Consider the following 21,065-nt stretch of genomic DNA (forward strand, 5'->3'; position numbering starts at 1 on the left):
CTATTGATAAATGTCAGTCACAGTGCTGGAGAGCCTGCCTGTGATCTCTAATGGCCAGACAGTTTTTGAAGCCCACCAAGGTGTTGCCTTCACTGCCAACAGAATGCTACATGGTCTGGACAGCTGCATCAACAACTGCACCTAGCAGTGTGCTAAGAGAGATGGCAGAGACAAAGGCATTCTCTGGCCAGCATTGTTGAGAGGTCAACTGGGTGGCTGTCTGGGAAAGTGATACTGAGAGAGGGGGAGGGACAGGATGATGGAAAACGTTCACTGTCACACAGGTCATCACGGACTCTCCAAAGTGGAGAGGAGAAGAGACGGCCGGAGTGGCCGCGCGGTTCTAGCCGCTACAGTCTGGAGCCGAGTGACCGCTCCGGTCGCAGGTTTGAATCCTGCCTCGGGCACGGATGTGTGTGATGTCCTTAGGTTAGTTAGGTTTAATTAGTTCTAAGTTCTAGGCGACTGATGACCTCAGAAGTTAAGTCACATAGTGCTCAGAGCCATTTGAACCATTTCTGAGGGGAGAAGAACAGGGCTATAAATGGAAAGATCAGCGGACGAATAAGGTACAGATGCCACACTTAAGTGCATGGGGGCACCAGTATTCATGAGACTGAGAGCGAACTCTGCGAGCAAAGCTTCGATAGCTTTACCAGTTCTGTGATCATAGTTGCGCCCCAAAAAGAGTTGTGGTCTTGTGGTCACTGAAGTCACCAAAAATGAGGAGGGGGAGGGGGCGGGGGAGAGCTGAGAAATCAGTGCTGTCAACATGGTTAAAGACACATCACCATCGGGAGAGTGATACACATTACAGACAGTAAAATCCAAACACATCCTCACACAGATAGCCACAGTCTCCGAAGTCATATCACGTGGCATGTGTTCACTACAGACACGCGTCCAGAATGCGAACTCCACCCATCACTCTGTCATCGCCAGTTTGATTCTTAAAGTAGCCTTGACAGCACAGAGGGTAGGGTTTTGCATTGCTGGGAACCAAGTTTCCTGGAGTGCAAAGCAGAAAGCAGAGGAAATGCACATGAGATGTATAGCTCAGCCAGGTGGTGGAAAGAACCACTGTAGTTCCACTGGCGTAGGCCTACCACATTATTGGTATCCTGTAGGGGTGTGAAGGGACCAATGTGGCAGGTCATGCCCCAGTGTCGCCTGCTGCCACAGCTTGCGAGGGTGTAGTATCAATTCACACTGGTTCTGAATCAGGTTGTGTGGGGGGATCGGGTGCCACATGGGCCACAATGAACTCTGCCTTGGGTACAGAGACAGAATATGCAGGGTGTGGTGGTGTTGGAACCACCAGATCCTCCTCCACCTCGAAGGTCTTCTTTTTGTGTCTCTTCTCTTTGGGTGACATCAATGTCCACGAGGGCTTGTCTGCCCTAGTTTCAGGGACTGAGCAGGAATGTGAAGCCCTACAACTAGCAACCTGTGGCTCTATCAGCCGTTGGGCAAATATCCAGTTACAGATATCAGCAGAATCCTGAGAGGGGAGCATCCTAAGGGTTCCCTCCTCATGAGAGACATCGGAGGAGGGTGTTGCTTCTCTGGCTAGGGGTTGGGGATCAATGTCCCAGAGGGGCATGAGGAGTGTTTGTGTGCAAATGACACCAATTTCTACAGACAGGGCTGGCTTTACAGTGAGGACACGTGCCTGAAATTAATGCATTTGAAGCACCACGTGGAAGGGGGACCATACGGTTTACATCACATTGTACACCATGACCTTGACCTTTTCAGCAGCGAGTCGCCTTCAAAGGCCAAGATGAAGACCCCAGTATCAAGCCTATTGGCATCTGGTCCTCACTGGACACCACAGACAAAATGTGCAACCCGTCACTCCCAACCCGTCACTCCCAACTGGCATGTAGCTTATCAGTCTGTAAACGGAGGTTGTTGTGGAGGATGATACCCTGTACTGTTTTGAAACTTTTATGGGAAGGTGGGAGGGTGTTAGTTTCTAGAACATCACTCAGCTTGTCACACGTGAGCAGCGCCCACAAATGAGTGGGTGATGCCGTTTAGATCAGAACTGAACCACTTTTCATTTTTGAAACTGCTGCTACTTCTCCAAACCTGTCCTTTAGGTGTTCAATGAAGAATAGTGGCTTTGTGGCAAAAAAGAATCCCCACTGGTCCCAGAACAAATTAAGTATTGGGGGGAGTGTGTCTCTCCTTGTCCCTTAGCCCAAAATTCCTCCCACTGCGTATCCAGGGTAGGAAACATTATGGGTTAGTATTTCACCTCTTTGTATAATCCTTTCCTTCAGGAGACGCCGTTGCGACCATGCGGCCACCAGTGGGAGAAAGTTCTGGCTGCTTCATTTGCCTTCGTGCCACCCACTCTGAATGGCGGCTCTCCCCATGGGTGCTAGCCAACCACAGCCATGGTTACCTGCCTGGATATCCATTGCCCGGAGTCCTCGTGCCCCAGTCATGGCGGGCATATGCTCCACGGCATACACAGGAAGCTTCCTGGAAAATCCAGGGTGGAATAACAACAATGTTATGAAAGGATAGACTGCTACTCATCAAACAGAGGGCACAATGAGTCACAGTCACGCACAACGAAAAAGACTGCTGTACATTTTCGCTTGCGGCCAAAAGGCCTTCTTCTGAAGTAGAAAAAACACACTTTCACACGAGCTGCAGTGGCCAGAGACAGAGGTTTTGTGTGTGTGTGTGTTTCCCACTTCAGAAGAAGGTCTTCTGGCCGAACGATAAAATGTGTAGCAATCTTTTCATTGTGACTGTATGAGACTCGCTGTCTCCTTTATATGGCAAATAACAATCTGCCCTTTTAATAACAAAATTATATTTTTGTGTTCTGACTACTAATGAGAATGCTGTATCAGCAACTGAGTCAGAATGAAGACCATCTTCGAAACTCAGTCTTAATCGCACAAAAGAAATCATTCTCCCTCTATTACGATTGTTGCAATACTGAGGTAGTTTATTTTTTAATCACTATTCTCTTTTCTTCCAAGCCAATAAAACCATTTTCCTCATCTCAATTAACAAGCATAATTTTTATGTTATGTTAGAACTAAGTAGGAAGTTTGATCAGAAAGTATAACAACAGCTTGATTGTGAACCTAGAACTTTGTTTCTCTCAATGAAGCTAAACAAGCGACCACTGATGTCCCAAAGTAATCTTCAATAACGAATTTGTTATCTTACAGCAACATGGTGCATTACCTAGTGCTCGTGACAAGCAGCAAAATTATATTCAACTGAGACTGAGTCTCGCAACTACAACATGATGTGTAATACCAACACAAATTGTCCAGTTAATTTTGTGTCTACTCAATAGGCACTTCATTGTGAAGTGGTTTAGGGATACTTTCTTGGCCATTTCAGATTATGTTCAGATTTTGTGTGCAAGTTTGCTAATTGATCAAAGGATGGTACACACATATCCAACCTACAAGCATGGAGACTTTTTTGTGTAGGAGCCTATTAAGTGAAAGGCAACAAAAAGTTGTGGAGAAATTTCAAAATTGGTAAGATGGTTGAATTGTTTACACTAAGCAAATTCTGCAAGTTTTTTGTAATTTAATTTTTCTTGTCTGCTCCAAGCCACACTCAACATCACGACAGTACTTCTTCAAGACTTTGAGTGCCACTTGGAGGAAAGATAATGAGTCAAATGACATCAAAGTTAAAGATAAGCACAATGCAAACTGTTCAACCAGTTTGCCATGTTTTATAACTTTACCACTACTACACACTGAAATACCGCACTTTAAACTAAGAAAAAAATTTTTAATGTCGCTGTGACTTTTTGTTAACCTTCACTTGATGCACTCTCTCACAAAATATTGTAATTTGTGAGCTGGAAATCTTCCTTTGATCATCTAGCAAACCTGTATAGAAAATACAAAAAAAAATCCAAGACGGCCGAATATGGATTCGTAGACCACTTGACATGGAATCCCCTAACTAGAAAAATGACGCAATAATGTGTGAAGACATTGGGCAGATGAACATCATGACTGGGAACACACTAAATGGAGACTTCTTCGGTTCTCTGATGAGTCACAATTAATTGTCAAGACTTACAAGAAACTCTTTTAAATACAGACAGAGTGCACAGTATGAAATGACTGTGTATCACTTGTGTAATATCCCTAACAATGATTGTGGATTGGTGACATGAGAACAAATCAGCAGATACACAAACCTTAACATAATCCAAAATGAATGTCTGGTGGTTTGAATGTGTGGAATAAGATTCTCCAATGTCTCATTCTGATACATGCTAGTCACAATGGCAATGTTCTGTAGGGGACTATTCTGGTTTAAAACAAGCTAGCTGAAAATACACTGCAAGGTGAAGTTAAAAATCTAATTCTGTGGCATACACACTTGATGGCATATACTGGATTCATTTGTAAGAAATATTACAGCCAGGCCACCATTCCTGATAAAGATGCCAAATCAAGAGTACGCAATGTAAAACGAAACATAAAAGCCATTTCAATAAATCCATACACTTTAGGGGTGAAAAAGTTCTGGCTGTTCACAGTGATCTCTGACTATATTGGGGCATACTGGTAAGTTCGCTGCGGTGGAAACAAATGCAACATAATGGATGTTTCATAAACATTCCACAACGTTTTTTCACAATCCGAGTGAGTATAGGAGGTTAGAAGTTTAAGCTCAAATAAAATAAAAACGATGGTGTTATGGACACTATTTTATAAAATAAATTGGATATGTATTAACTATTTGTTAGAATGAAGTGTTAATTTGCTGTGTTTTGGTTATCTTGGTATATTGTTAGAAAATGTTCTCTTTACACGAGCCGTACAGCAACATTCAAGTCCATAACTAAATTTATAATGCTATGGGTCCACGTTTGCAGTGGGTAAGAGACAGGTGTGGAAAGTACCAGTGAAACATCCCAGAAAGAAGAAATTCTCATTTAATGTGGGAAAATCTAGTTCAGGTCTCAGAGAATGTGAAATTAAAATGTCTTTTGGAAAAGAAATGAAGGACAACTGTAAAAATGCATTAGTCATCTTTTGGTGGTCTATATGAGATGAAAATTACCATACAACAGAAAAACCTATAAAGTTGCCAAAACCAAATCTTGCACTGAGATGGCAGAGGTGATAGCAATGGTAACATGAAAAAGTTTGATTAATATACACATTTGGTTAGTTCAGAAGGAGATTGATTTGAAATTACGCCTATTTTTTTTTTTTTTTTTTTTTTGATTAACACTGTTACTCATCAGTGATCAAATTAGTGATGCAGGCATCAGGTGAAAGAAACACATAGGCCTTAAAGCTCTTTGACTGAACTGCTTTTCAATCCTGTAGTTCTTTGCTTTCTAAGGTCCTTAGTACTGTGACTGCAAAAACAGCAAGTCAATATTAATTTATGGTTATGTCTGGTACACAATTGCTAGCACTGCTGGCAAACACTAGATGTGTTACTACACAGCTCTGACATCATCTTACCATACAATGAAATGTAATGTACGTTCCTCACTAACACACTTCCCTCACAGATCTGGATTCTGTGAGAGTTGGCAAGGATTCAAATTTTTGATAACCTTATCAGTGGTCACTATTAATGCCCTCCTCGTTCACTGGAAGTTTATCATTGGTTATGAAATGCAGGAGATACAAACAGCTGATTAAGTTCACGTAACTCATTTTCCTTTGACAGTGAAGCTATCATGAAAAATGCTGGTTTTTTAAGTCACTTTGGTAATATGGAGCTAATGTTCTCTGCTGATGATGGTATATCTTTAAAATCTAGGACCAGTATTCAGGAACATGAAACTGAACATTGGGACAGCATAAGAATTCATGATATGCAGCATAAGAATTCATGATATGCATTTATTTAGTCAAACTTTGAATTTATACTTTGATGTCCCATTTACATGAATAATGTAACACAACATTTCAACTATTTTTCCACATCTTTGAAACTATTTTAATGAGTATTTCTGTTTCAAAAAACAAAATTACTGAGCAAAGCAAAAAATCAAAATGATGCAATATATGAAAGGCAATTTATTCCACATTAAGTGGACCAATTTATGTGTAGTCCTCTCCTGACCATATCTAATTTGATTAAAAAGATGTTTACTAAGGAATAATAGGTTTTCAGGCTTTCAGTGTAGGCCTACGAAATGTTGTCCGAATTCAGTGCCAATTTTGGCAAAATTTAAGGTGACCTAAAACTGAAACTATTAGCACTGTAAAGGTAATATCTGGATTAGAGGTACAGCAAATGGTTAAAATTTTAATACTCTCTCATTCGCCGTTTCCTGCCGTATGAGGAAAAATAGGGAGAGAAAAACAACTGAGACAATTTTTACAACCATTTAGTGACAAAAAATTTTTTTTTGACAAGTCATACTGATTGAACACTGGAAGTTCGGCAGAAAAGTTGCATGTTATCAGTTTTATCAAGCTGCAGTAAACATTTGTATTGTAGAACTTTTACTATTTACAAACATGCCATCTAAAAATTTTGCACCAAATTTCTGCAAACACAGATGTCATAAGGCAAAATGTTGTCACCTTTATTTACTTTTTGTGTAATGGGAAAGAGCATTTTGAACAACAAATTTTTTTTAGACTTACTGGATAAGGTTAAAAAATGAGCTTGAAATTCTTAAGACACACTGCCAAATATTTACAACCTACTCTTACATGACAAACATTTTTTTGAATACTATACCACATAATAATGTAGAATGCTATACTGGAGAAACCAATGTTTTGGCCATGGTTGTGGTGGCCTTCTGACTGGTCGCAGAAGCCTACGCAATTCTATTGCTATATGTTTAGAAGATTTAAGTTTCTTTTGAACAAATTCGCTATTGCAGTCAACATGAAGTAATAGATTCAAGATACAAATACTGCTCGTTGTCCTCCTCTGAGGCTTCAGATGAAGAGGATGAAAACATGGAAACTACAAACTGGGTCAACCCAAGTACATTGTCTTGGTATTTCTCCTCTAACATTCAAAAACTTGAAACAAGATTCACAAGACTGCATAAAGGACAAGATTTGTCAAGAACGATGTGAAATTTGTAGTCAGAGCGCTGTTTCTGATTGGCTTAACCCAAGTACAATCACAGGGTTTACAACTTTCTCCAAAGACAAAAATTTAGCCAGAAAAATAATGTGTTACATTTATTGCAAAACTGTACTTCATAAATCAATTAATGAACATAATAATTACATTTTTAGTTTTCTTGTAGGCCAGAAAAATGCAATCATTAAGGTGGTGGTTTCTGGATGTTTGGTAGTAGCATTTTTAAGCTCATTTTTTAAACTTCATCCAGTCTCCAAAACAAATTAAACCTTATGAAACCGTTCTTTCTCATGAATCAAAACTAAATGAAACTGAAGATAGGAAGATTCAACATTAAGACACCACAGCTTGCACTACTTCTAGAATAGCCCTGGTCTCAAATAACTGCTGCAGCTAGGCATAACTTCCCGCAGACCGTATAATGGAAACTTCATACACTTTGTTTGTCAAAAAAAATTTCCACTTCACAATAGTTCAATAATGTCATGATTAATTTTTACCCACTTTGACCTTGGGTAGCACAAAAATGGTAAACAACAAAGCCTTGAAATTTTCACAGTGTGTTGAATACAGAAAGCTCGGTATCTATTCCCAACACATTCCTTAAATTTCTCTAGTTTTGATTTTCAGCAGTGTTAAACCTGGTCAAGACTATCGTAGCGCTTTGCATGATATTTTGCAGTTCCTCACACTTCACACACCTTTCTTTTTAAATCTTGACTTCAAATTTTGTACAGCTTATTATCATTACAATGGGACCACCTTCGCAAAATGGCAATTGTTAGTAGGGGACCATCGGTCCACTTGACAGAGAACAATCTAAGTCTATAACTTTCTCGCATAATTTAAAATATTTTACTAACAAATTCTGTGATATGTAATGCGAGTTTATAGTAATTAACTCTTACCGCTTGTTTCAGAAATTTTGCGAAGTTTGTAATATTGAGCAACAACAGAAAAAACAATATGACAACAATGTAAATAATTTTCGATACGAGTCATCGACTTTGGCCAGTGATGTTATGCTGATGGCTACTGTGACATCACCTTTTGGTGCACAAATATATACACAGTGTTGTTGACAGTTGGGAAAGGCACCATATGTGACGCAGATCGATCTGCAGATTTGCCAAAGGTCTATGTCAGGTTGGAAAGTAACAGCTTGTTTGTGAGTTGGCGAGGCCAATGAACATGATACTGAGAAAACCTGGTTGTGGTGGACGACTGATTTTTTGGTTAGCCCATTAAAAAAAAAAAAAAAAAAAAAAAAAAAAAAAAAAAAAAAAAAAAAAAAAAATCACTAAGAACATCACATTATAATCATTACATTGTTTACGATGTTTGTTACAGGTTTCCTGTCTTTTGTCAAAGCCGATGACTTGTATTGAATACTACTCTATATATCCCAAATAAGGCTTAAGTCACCCAGCAGCAATGTATGGATTAACACCACAAAGGGATAGAAAGACTGGCAAGTGCTCAACTTCAGGTGCCTAATGTTCAGTAGAATCAGAATAAACAAATTAAAATAAACTGAAGCACTTAGATATCAAAGTTAAAATGCAACCATTAGGCCTATGTTTTCCTACTTCAGACATGCATATTAACTAGGGGCTAGGGGTTTGTCAAGGTGGAGCTTTCGGGGGGGGGGGGGGGGGGGGGGGGAGGAGGAGTTTTGATTCACTTTGTTTACGAACTGAGTAGCTTGGTTTGGTTGTTTGGGGAAGGAGACCAGACAGCATGGTCATCGGTCTCATCGGATTAGGGAAGGAAGTCGGCCATGCCATTTCAGAGGAACCATCCCGGCATTTGCCTGGAGTGATTTAGGGAAATCATGGAAAACCTAAATCAGGATGGCCGGACGCGGGATTGAACCGTTGTCCTCCTGAATGCGAGTCCAGTGTCTAGCCACTGCGCCACCTCGCTCGGTCACGAACTGAGTACATTGCAGCTCGACTGCAGTAAGAAGTTATGTAGGATGGTTTAGATAAGTGGGATAAAGAGGTGGTGAGCTGGTGGGAGGGTTGGGCAAGGGTGGCTCACAGCTGAGACAGAGAGGCAGCAGGCCAAAAGGGTAGGAGTATGGCACTGGTGGCATTGACCTGGTCAGAGGCAGAGGAGTGTTATGCGAAGTGGAAATAGAATATAGAAAGAGGAGTGCAGGATAAGTGAGCTCACAGTCAAAGAAGTAACGGTGGAAATGGCTGTGGGGCAGAGGCTTCTTTCCAAGGTCTCCCTCTTCCTCTGTTCTATCTACCACACCAAATCCACTCTTTCACATCACTGTGTGCTGTTCAATACTCCCCCATCTGCATCCAGAATGACCTCACCAGAGCACATTCCTATCATTTAGGCCCACTACTACTTCTTCTCAATCAGCCACCCTTCCCCAACTCTCACTGCCAATGCTGACTTCCTTTCTACACAGAGTGTGTGTGTGTCTGAAGCCAGAAATGGCCATTGCCTATTTTAAGGAAACCTCTTGGAATTTGCCTGAAGCAATTTGAATCTGTCCTTTATATTGATGTCACCTACTTTTCTGTAAGATTTACAAGAGCAGTATGATTCAAACAAAGTACTGATTTTTTTTTCAAGTTATATTACCATTCTTTACATTGCTGCAGTAGCCAGGTACTACAGACCACATGTAGTGGCAATGGCAGCGGATGACTCAACAGTCAACATGGGAAAAGTTACATGAATGATTTTTCAAGCTGTATTTTGTAAAATTGACTGTTACATAGTAAGCCTTTCGAGAACAATTAAAAATACTAATCTCTGAAGGCTACGAAATACTTTAATTCAAATCAAGCCAATAGTGTGGCAACAGGCTCCATAAAATATATGTGATTTATAAAACAGATACCAGAACAAATGGTAGGAGGATTAAATACTTTTAAGATACGGAGTTTTGCAGAAAGTAGACCGTACAATTAAAAAACAAGCAGAAATCTCCACTGGCGGTACAAACACAGTTTACCGACTGTTAAAAAAGGGAATTTTGTTTGTTTGTTCCTGTCACTCTCTCCTAGTATTCGATGAACTTTTGCACACATCGTGGCCATGTGCTTCCTCAATAGCGTGTGTGTGTGTGTGTGTTTGAGGTGTACGGGCGCTAAACAGCGAGGTCATCAGCGCCCATCCTCAATAGCCCATTTTACACAATACCATCGTTAAGTGAACAACTTTTGCTTAACACTGAATTGTTTTCTATAACATACGGCTTCTCTGTTGTCGTACGGCAGGGCAATGCCAATCGCGTCGTAAATTATCAGCAAACCCGTTTGATTTTCACAGAACAGCAGCAAAAATTAAACACTTCAAAAACATAGCTTTACACAACAATGATAATACCTTTCTGAAGACAAGAATACATTCATCGTATTGTTTATCTTTAAAGAGATTATAATAGCAGCACTGTATTACTATCAGGCTGGGATATTGAGATGAATGATTAACTGGAAATAATGAAAATAATTAAGTATAAGTAATAACATCCTGAATATTAAGCGAGTGAATATCTTATTTTTGTTATAGTCTGTACGTTGTTGATGACTGAAGTCTTACAGTACGCCTTCTAAATGTGATATTAAAAAATTAAACATTTCCAGTGGCAACCACTGCGATACAAGAACTAATGCAATTCACTTGAAACCACATAAAACCTAACAACGTACAACATACCCACTCCTGATGTCCCTTAGCGAAACAACTGATCGTAAACTCAACTGCAAGAAATGACTCAACCCAAGGTCTTTGAAGGCATTTCAAAGCGTGAGCGGCATGCAGTTGTTCATAGGTTTGACAAGTAGTGGGCACCGGTGTTTGTTATGTGAGCCTGTGAGGTAAGGTCGTAAACAAAACGCCACTAATCCGTGTGAAATACAAAATCTCGATGAGCAATAATAGCGTCCGTCCATTATCTGCCTAAGAGCTGTAATTAGTTTTCAAACTAATCAAGAAGAGGTGAGTAATCAATTATACCGCTAGAGAAACACATTTACCAGCGGTAGTTAATATTTTTGAAATGAGATTGATTAACGTTACCCAGATTTCTTTTAGATCACATGATCGATATTTTCGAAAACCGTGCTGGTTGGCATTAAGGAGGTCATTCTGTTCAAGATATCTCGTTATGTTTGAGCTCAGAGTGAAGTTAATCAAAAAGTGCTCATGTGAGTTGACTTCTATTTTAAGTTATTTGTGTAATCGCTCACACTCTTACCAGCGGAACATCTCCAGGCTGACTAAAATATGCTGAAATTAAGCCTCTTTACAAGAAGGAAGATAGAGAGATACCATCAAACTAATTACCAATTTCACTTTTGCTGGCTTTTTCAAAGATATTTGAAAATGTTGCCTTCAAGCATCTACCCGCAAATAATATAATGTCCAAGTCATAGTTTGGGTTCCTTAAGGGTTCCGACATAGAGTAAGTTATTTTCACGTACACTAGGAATGTACTTAATTAGTTAGATAACAATTTAGAGGCTACTGGCATTTACTGTCACCTGTCAAAAGCCCTTGACTGTGTGATTCACCGCATTCTCTTAAGTAAGTTAGAATATTACAGTGTCACTGGCAATGCATGAAATGGTCTGAGTCTTACCTAACTAACAGGAAAGAAAGGATGTCATTATGAAATACCCGTGCAGTAAGCAGTCAGTCTTCATCTGATTGGGAATTAATTACAGGTGGTATTCCTCAGGGTTCCATTGCTTTTTCTTGTGTTCATGAATGACCTCTCATCTGTTACATTGTCAGATGTTCAGTTTGTTTTGTTTGCTCATGATACAAATATTGCAATAAGTAGCAGGTCAAGGACAGATTTAGAAATGACTGCTAATCAAATTTTCAGTGACACTAATAAATGGTTTAAAGTTGACTCACTGCCATTAAACTTTGAAAAGACCCACTATATGCAGTTAAGAACCTGTAAGAGATTTCCTTCCTGCATGTGTATAACACATGGAGACATGCAGTTTAAAGAGGTTAAAGTGTTAAATTTCTGGAATTACAACTTGATAATAAATATGCTTGAGAAGGGCATACCACAGAATTGCTGAAGACCCTGAACAAGTCTGTATTTGCAATGAGAATGATGTCAGATGTAGGAGATATAAATATAAAAAAAACTTGCATTCTTTGCTAACTTTCATTGTATTATGTCATATGGGATCATATTCTGGAGCAATCCCTCAAACCAAGCAAAAGATTTTAGCATACAAAAGCGTTTAATAAGACTCATTTGTGGTGTAAATTCAAGATCATCTTTGTTCAAGGAACTTTGTATTCCACTCCTTCTCAGTATATTTATTCATTAATGAAATTTGTTGCAAGTAGCGTATCTCAGTTTCCAACCAATAGTGCAATATGTAGTCTAACCAGTACTAGGATAAGAACAATCTTCATAAAGACATAAAATCACTTCCCTTTGTCCAAAATGGATCTAATATTCAACAACGAACATTTTCAATATACTGCCGGCAACCATTAAAAGCTTGGTTTCAGGTAAAGCACAGTTGAAATAGAGTTTGAAAGATTTTTTGATAGGCAACTCCTTCTACTCTATAGATGAATATCTTAATAGCGACTGTTAGACCAGCTTAATTAAAAAGTCTGTCACATTTCAGTTTTGACAGCACATGGTAACAACAGTCGAGATAATATATATTGTGGGACAAATTTAGCAAAAGTGCATAACTGTTTCATTCTGACAGTGTATTAGTTTAGCAAATTTTAGCAGCTTCAGTTTACTGTAATGTGCTCACCTGTTTTGACAACCTCCTGAAAAATGATCCGGGAAGTGAGTATTACATACAAATGTTTGGTTTTTTATGTTATACTTTCTGAGTTGTTCCACACCCATGAGAATCACCTCATTTTTGGGTCCATGGATCAAAAACTGATTCTAATCTAACTATAATGCAGTACATTAAGTGGGGGTAGATTAGGCCATAGTACACTGTCAGCAGTATGTCTGTATTAACTGTCCTAGATATCTTTCTCATTAAGGATATGCTAGGGCTTATTTGTGAGCGCTCATACTTAGCTGATATGGTCCTCCTATGTTGAGTATTTATCAATGGTGACATCCAAAAATTTGTGATATTCTACTTTTTTTGAGAACTGAATTGTCTATTTCGAGGTAGTTACTGTTTGTAGTTTTATTTGTTTGCAATTGTATGTATGTTCTCTTATTTGAGTGTATAACAAACATTACAATATTGTCACCTACTAGTGATGGCACTTTGTGTACACTTGGAGTGAAAATAGGAGTCTCAGAACTGATCCCTGAGGCACACCAAACTGTACTACCTGAATGTTAGAGCATACATTTACAGTAGCGTGACTTTTTTTTGTACTTTATTGCTTTCTACACACTGCTCTCTGTTTTCTACAAATGATTTTATGACGTCAGCTGCCGTGCACCCAATATCTTAACAGTTCAGTTTGTGTATTAGTCTGTTGTGACATAACACAATCCAATGCCTTTGAAAAGTCAAGAAAACGCCACAGACTTTTGTCATCAGAGACCCCAGTATCATGAGCTACAATGTTTTCTTTGGCTGTGGCAGTAAATCTACATTTTATAAAACCATGTTGTGTTACATTAAGTATGTCAGTTGTATCTATAAAATCTGATATTCTCAAACAATGGAAACAACAGGTTGGAATAACAACAATCTAAGGACTATGATACATTGATACTTGCCATCTGATGTCTAATATTATTTTAAGGCCATTTCCACAACTTTAGAGAAGACAGGTGTGACGTTAATTGTCCTATAATTTGCAGGATTTTTCTTATCACCACTGTTATAAATGGGCACAGTCTTACACTTTTTAAGGCATTGAGGAAAATTCTTATTTTGCGTAGCTGAGTTTGTAAAAACAATCAGAGGTCTCACTAACTGATATTTACACTGCTTGACTACACAAGTAGGTACTTCATCAAGATGTTCTGTGTTTATGGGATTAAGAATGTGTGTTGTTTTTGCTACCTCCGATTCATTTGCTGGCAGTGGAAAAATATATTCTGTGACACTGGACAATGGAGATGTTATTCATATTTTTTGGTTTTTGGAAGAGTGAGAAAAAAATAGTCCTGTCTGATATAAAAACGCCATGGTGCAAATATGATAAAAACATTGAGGAAGTCTATAATATCCTCAATAGACATTTTTAACAGCTGCAGAGAAACTGGTTTTAAAGGCTCAGTGAGTGAAATAGTACACCATCTGCATAAAGTCAGCAGTATCGACGTCAATCATGTGCACAGAACTCCCATCAAACGTAGGGAAATCAAGAATAGCATCAGAGAAGTGAAAATAATAAAAAAAGTTCTTATGGGGTTTCTGTAAGGATACATAGGCACCATCATGGTTATATAAGGGCCATCCTGTGTGTTGTATTTGATAAATCCCTACTGTGATTAAAATGCGTCTGCAGATTCTTGTGTGACCTGTCCAAGGCTTTCGAGTTTGTCAACCTAGATTTTATGTATTTAGTGTATGGCTAGTATCACATCATACAAGAAAAACATTTTTTTCACACACACATACACACAGTTTTAAGACACACATAACTTCCTAATTATAAGTTGATCAATTTTACAATAAGTACAAACCACAGAAGCATACAGACATGTACCCTGCAGCTGATTATATTCAGTCTATGTCTGTTGCCATTAGGGACTCCTGTGCATTCCTGAGAACGATTGTTTTGAGCATGCATATATGATATGCTGCACAGTTTGTCACTCTGCACCAGTCTCAGCTCTCTGAAGTTGCTAATCCCCACTTGTACGTCTTCCACTATTTGTCCTTATTCGGTTGAGTGCAGACAACTCTTACCGTGCTCTTCAAAATCTGGTGACTGGACAAGATACAGGGCATCTTAAGTTGTTATGCCATATTCTTGCCCTTTGGTATGTTATAGTTACTCCACTGTCCATAAAAAAAAGGCATCTTGTAGAAGCAGACGATGGGAAAGTCTGTTTTTATTGAATGTAGCAATGTCCTCGGGTACAGGGGGAAAGAGCAGATTCTCGCCGCTAAATTGGGGGAATTATATGGCTGAGAATAGGCGTTCTGGAAGTTGGAATGTTTCTGAATAAGGTGCATAGTCTGGTTGAACTGTATGTTGATGAATCTGGTGTATGGGCGGTTGATCCAGAATGCAGCACAATATTCTGCCAAGGGCTACACCAGTTCAAGATTAGCAGATGAACCCCATATTGTAACACCAAGTTTCCGCAAGATGTTATTCCCTCTCTTCATTTTAGTGGCACTTTTCAACTAGAGCACTTTAAAGCTGAGCGTCCTGTCAAGAATGATCCTTGGATTATGCGGGCTTCTGTTATGCCTCAGAGGTTCCTCTTGAAAATATACATTTATTTCGTTGTTGGTTGGTTGGTTGGTTTGGGGAAGGAGACCAGGCAGCGTGGTCATCGGTCTCATCGAATTAGGGTAGGATGGGGAAGGAAGTCGGCCGTGCCCTTTCAGAGGAACCATCCCGGCATTTGCCTGGAGTGATTTAGGGAAATCACGGAAAACCTAAATCAGGATGGCCGGACGCGGGATTGAACCGTTGTCCTCCCGAATGCGAGTCCAGTGTCTAACCACTGCGCCACCTCGCTCGGTTATATTTCGTTGTTGGCGAGCTTGTTGTTAAGGTGGAAACTGATGAGTTCTGTTTTGGTAACACTTGGATGTAACCCTAAATTATGGAAGTATTTGCCAACAATTTGTAGGTTGTCTATCAAGACAAACTCAGTAACACCCAAATCTTTGTGACTCACAGCAAGAGCCCAGTCATCAGCATATCCAAATTTCCTTAGGCTTGTCTGCTGTATACAAGGAAAAAAGGTAAGGGGGCTAGCATTGATCCGTGTACGAGGTCATTATTATTATTATTATTATTATTATTATTATTATTATTATTATGCTTTATTAGATTGCTCATCTTATTGCTCATTAGAACTTGGAAGATTCTATCGCTTAACATAGAACTTATGAGGTTTCCAGTTTTAACACGTGATATTACTCATACATTTTGAATATTAGCAGTTGCCTCCACTTAGTATGGTAATATGAGGTAACGGGCAACTTGTGGCGCCCTGAAAATATTCTAAGTTCGGAGTTGGCATGGCCGCACGGGCCGCTCGGTGGGCGCGGGCTGCTCGGTAGGCCGATCACGTGGTGCCGGACGTCGGCTGAAGCAAGAAGGGTCCAGCAGCCGTGTGGCTAGGAATTCCATGATGACGCTGTGTCGATGAAGGAGACATGCCGGGAGAGCTAAAGATGGCGGACTTTGTGAAACCTTAATGGCAGACATTTCTATTCCTTTGATGTATGTTTATGTAATTTGTTTATGTATTTAATAATGTATGTTAGAGCGTGTTTATTGTCCAGATGTAGGAATATTTATTTAATTTCAAGTTATTTAAATGTAAATCCAGTATTTCGAATGCGTTTTAATATGTCTGTGAGTGTGCATTGGCTCGAAGACATGGCGGGAGCTCTCTAGCCAAGCATTCGTTAATGGAAAGACTGTATGGAAATGGGGGAGGAGCATGGAGTACGGGGGAGGACACGAGAGACAGTTCGGGACAGTACGGGAGAGGACACCACGAGTCCGGGACGGTACGGCACGACGGACGCACAGTCGGCGGAAAGACTTGGACAGTGGAGCAGTTTGTGTGTGGTCACGGAGGACAGAGATATTTCAGAGTGCCGACCTGTGCTCTTGAGTGATTTCCCTGGCTTCTGCAGTGAAGACGTAGTATACATTCAAAAGTGAATATCTCGCGAGCTATGTTTTTCGTCATAACTAATTTCTTGAAGTAGGAATCTATTGTTTCCCTGTTATTCAACTTATATTTTATTTAAATGCTGGATCATCAACACCAATAATTGATTTGCAGAAATATACTGCATTCTCAAAAGTACTTGTACTATCGTACTCATCATTTAAAGTTGTTGAGATAGTACCTGCAGATTTTATTTAATTGCAATCTTTCATTAAAAATTTATATGTCACATTCATAATTCGCAATTTCCGAGTGATAGAAACCTTCGACCATTCGATTCATGTGTGTATTCTTATCATATACTGTAGACTTAGCAGTATTTGGCCTGTAATGCGGCAACTACGTATCCCAACCCCTGGACAACGAAACCAGCCAAAGCTTTTAATATTGCAGCTCTGAGTCTGAGGGTACGTAGTTGAGGTCCATCACACCATTTCATTTCATTATTTGAAATCCCGCAATAAGCTGCTGTTAGCTGTGCAAATGCACTTGAGGTCCTTTGTTGTTTTTAAAAGCCTGATTCAATAAAAGTTGTCAGTGAGAGAAGCTGATCGGTGCAGCTGTGGCTTAGGTGGAATACTGCCTGTTCAGCAGACAGATTTTGGAAATTTTGTGGCTTATCCTATTGTACACTATTCTTTCCAAAAGTTTATACACTGTGCTAGTTAAAGTTGTGAGTGGGTAGCTTTGAGGTTTTTCATTTTGTTTACCTGGTTTTAAGATGGCTGTGAGTTTTGCTCATGTCAAATCATGGGTTATGTTACCAGTTTGGTGGATACGTTACCAGTTTGGAGAATATCAGTAAAGAATGCTGCTAGCAGACTTAGTACTTATTTCCCACTGTTGATTAGGAATTCAGAATGGATGGCAACAAAATTGAGTACCTTACCTGTTAGCTATGAAATTTTGCTAAATAAAATAGAATTTTATAGGTCAAGTATAATGATGAGGACCTGGATTAAGTCTTGCCTAAGAGATAGGAAGCAGAGGACAACATTTACTGAAAGTAACAGAATTCCAGCTTCATCTAAGTGGAATTCCAGCTTTATGTAAGTGGGGCACAGTCAATACTGCAGTGCCACAAGGCTTAGTCGTGGGGGACTTGCTATTTATTATATTTATAAACAACACTTCTCACTAAGTTTCACTACAGTGAATAAGTTCACACTCTTTGCAGATGATACATCTCTCCTAGTGGATAAAATAGCAGGGAAAAATCGGGAAACTTGTGCTAACTGTGTATTTGCTGATATTTCCAACTGGTTTAGCTCTGAGAACCTTCTAAATGTCAGAAAGCTCTTTGTTACTGTCAGCAAATTTAGCAAGTGAACTCTACAAAGCTCTTGGATGTGTACATTGATAGCAAATTTAATTGGTCCTGCCTTATCATAGATCTGCCAAACTTTTGCCAAATGCATTATTGCATCGTCTACTCATAAGGATACCATTAGAACTGCTTGATTCTTCTGTGCATTGTGTTGTTTCACATGAGTGGTCTTCATCCAAAGAACTCCTGCGGGAGTTTGTTCCAGAAGCTACAGGTTTTTGCAGTGACTTCAATATACCCCCTCTCTTGTATGTTACATAAATTAAAAGCCACTCTCTTTTAAAAACTGATAATGCATATTATGGCCACAGCACAAGGTTAAAACAGGACTTAGGTAGTGACCAGATAAACTTCACGCATGTGCAGAAAGGAGTAAATTTCTCAAGTATGAAAGTTATCAATGCACACCCAGATAAACTTCACACATGTGCTGAAAGGAGCAAATTACCCAACCATGAAAGTTTTCAGTGCCCTACTTGCAGACATAAAGACACTTGCTCTTGGAACACCTAAAAAAGAATACCTGATCCAAAATAAAAAGGAATACCTATTCCAAAATTCATTCTACTTAATCCATTAATTTTTTAGTATAAATGAACATGCATATGTGTGGTTTAATTGCATAATTCGGATATCTGATTGTTGCAATCATATATATAAATTATTTTTGTTGTAAAATATGTAGTGAGTCTCAAGTACAGCACTAATGTGAATGTCTCCCAGTGGATAAAACGGCAAGAAAACATCGGGAAACTTGTGCTAACAGTGTATTTGCTGATATTTCCAACTGCTTTAGCTCTAAATATTAATTCTGATGTCATGTTTTATTGTGTACCTTATTTATTTTCACATATTAGTTGACTCGAGTCCAATCCTGAGTCTACCATATTGTGCCTTACTGAATCCTTTATTGTAAATTTTATAAATTCATAATTGTAGATATTGTAAAAACACTGACTTAGCCCATATCCTAGAAATTTTAATGCTGTTAAAGTCAAAGGAACTTCCAATAAAAGAAATAAATAACTAAATTACTTAGACTGGATATCAAAATCAAAAATGCTCCTCAGTTGCATCCACTGTGTGATAAGGAAGTACCACTCCGCACTAGGTAACCTTGCAGTACAAGAACCATCTTTACAACAAATATCACAGGTACAACAGATGACCCTATCAGTGTTGCCTTCAGTCTTTAGAGGGGCCAAGCCCCTCCTTTTTGGCATAATGCCTGTGGACAGTTCCACAAATTAAGTTTTCATGAACACTTTGTGGTTCTGTTATGGTGCTTTTTTATTTATTTTTCATTTTTGAATAGAATTGAGAATGATGTGCTTGATCTGATCAGATGAACAGGAGAATGATGATCGTGTGGTTCTGCAATAAGTTTTAACATTCTTTGTTGCATCATCAGTGATTTAATGTTCAACTCAAGGAGTGCTGTGCAGGGTTCTTTATTTGTTGATGTTTTGATTAAAGAACACGGCTTTAACACAAGATTTATGTTATAATTAAGCACCATTATTCAACATTAATGTACACTGATGGGTCAAAAAGAGGGGCGTCTGTCACTTGCTGGAATAAATGGTAGCACATTGTGAAGTCTCCTTGCTTTCTCTTTCTATACTGCACTGAAGTTATGCACAAGTGGAGAGATGTTAGTCGGAAAGTGGTGAAAACCATCTCATGATACCATCCCTTTCTTCTGAATATTTTGTTTCCTTCTGATACATTTCCACATGTGATAAGCTTCTTTCTCATTTGACTCCTTAGCCATTGTTTTCTAGGTTGTTGTTTATTCACTTGTTCTTCACTGTATGATGCACCAGTAAAATGCTGAGTAATTTACTGATGAACACAAAAGGAACTTCAAATATGTCACTGAGAAGTGCATTGGGACCCTTGCTGATGTCATATATTCGTGACTTGGCTTACATTATCAGTAATAACCACAGACTTTTTGCAAATGTTGCAGTTGCCTTTAATGAAGTACTATCTGGAAGAAAAAAAAAAAAAAAAAAAAGCTGTACAAATATTCAGTCAGGTCTCGATACAATTACCAAGAGGTGGATAGATTGGCAACATGCTTTAAATGTTCAAAAATTTGAAATTTTACACTTCACAAAACACAGTGTGCTGTGAGTAAAGTATCAGTGAGATACTGTTGAAATCATTCAGTTCATACGGATACCAGGGTGTAACTGTGTGTGGGGAATGAAATGTGCAAGCTCAGTTGTAGGTAAAGTAGGTGGCAAGCCTTGGTTCATTAGTTCATCAGTAGAATACTGGCAAAATGCAGTTGATTTACAAGGACACTGTATACAAAACATATGTGCATCTCATCTTAGAATACCGCTCAAGTGTGTGAGACCGATACCAAACAGGAGTAATAGTGGAAACCAGACTATGAGCAGCAGCAGCAGGGCTTGATGGGAGAGGCAACTGGTTGGGTGTAAGGAGGAGGGATGGGGGAGGGATAGCAGGTTAGAGGTAGGGGTCCGTGAAGGGCTACTGAGGGGGCATGCAGGGACGACGTGGAGAGAGGATAGGTCAGCTAGGTGCAGTTGGGAGATTAGACAGAGGGCAGAAGAGAGGGGGGTTAGCCCAATAGGAGGGGAGTAATAAGAAAAGACTGGCTGTGTTGATGGAATAGAGGGCTGTGTCTTGCTGGAATGGGATCAAGGAAGGGGTTAGATGGTTAAGGACAATGACTAATGAAGGTTGATGCCAGGAGGGTCACGGGAACACAAGGTATGTTGCAGGAGTTCCCACCTGTGCAATTCAGAAAAGCTGAACTGGGTGGGAAGGATCCAGATAGTCCAGGCTGTGGAGCAGTCGTTGAAA

General features: G+C 39.3%; 2 protein-coding genes across 7 annotated transcripts in view; one reads left to right on the forward strand and one right to left on the reverse strand.

The window, feature by feature from the left end:
* LOC124593554 (lactoylglutathione lyase) overlaps window positions 1-10,881 on the reverse strand; it is a 124,225-nt gene extending 113,344 nt beyond the window's left edge. Inside the window, exon 1 of one of the 4 annotated variants that reach the window (XM_047131944.1) lies at window positions 10,768-10,881. Coding sequence is in view for 1 of the 4 variants with exons in the window: in XM_047131942.1 (XP_046987898.1) it covers window positions 10,438-10,459 (22 nt within the window). In the remaining 3 variants the exon portion in view is untranslated. The other 3 variants (XM_047131942.1, XM_047131946.1, XM_047131943.1) reach the window with 3 other exon arrangements.
* LOC124593519 (aspartate--tRNA ligase, mitochondrial) overlaps window positions 10,852-21,065 on the forward strand; it is a 146,484-nt gene continuing 136,270 nt past the window's right edge. For all 3 annotated transcript variants that reach the window (XM_047131938.1, XM_047131941.1, XM_047131939.1), the window contains exon 1: window positions 10,852-11,049. The gene's annotated coding sequence lies outside the window, so the exon portion shown is untranslated. The remainder of the gene's footprint in view (window positions 11,050-21,065) is intronic.

Source organism: Schistocerca americana, chromosome 2, assembly GCF_021461395.2.
Source record: "Schistocerca americana isolate TAMUIC-IGC-003095 chromosome 2, iqSchAmer2.1, whole genome shotgun sequence".
Lineage (NCBI taxonomy): Eukaryota > Metazoa > Arthropoda > Insecta > Orthoptera > Acrididae > Schistocerca > Schistocerca americana.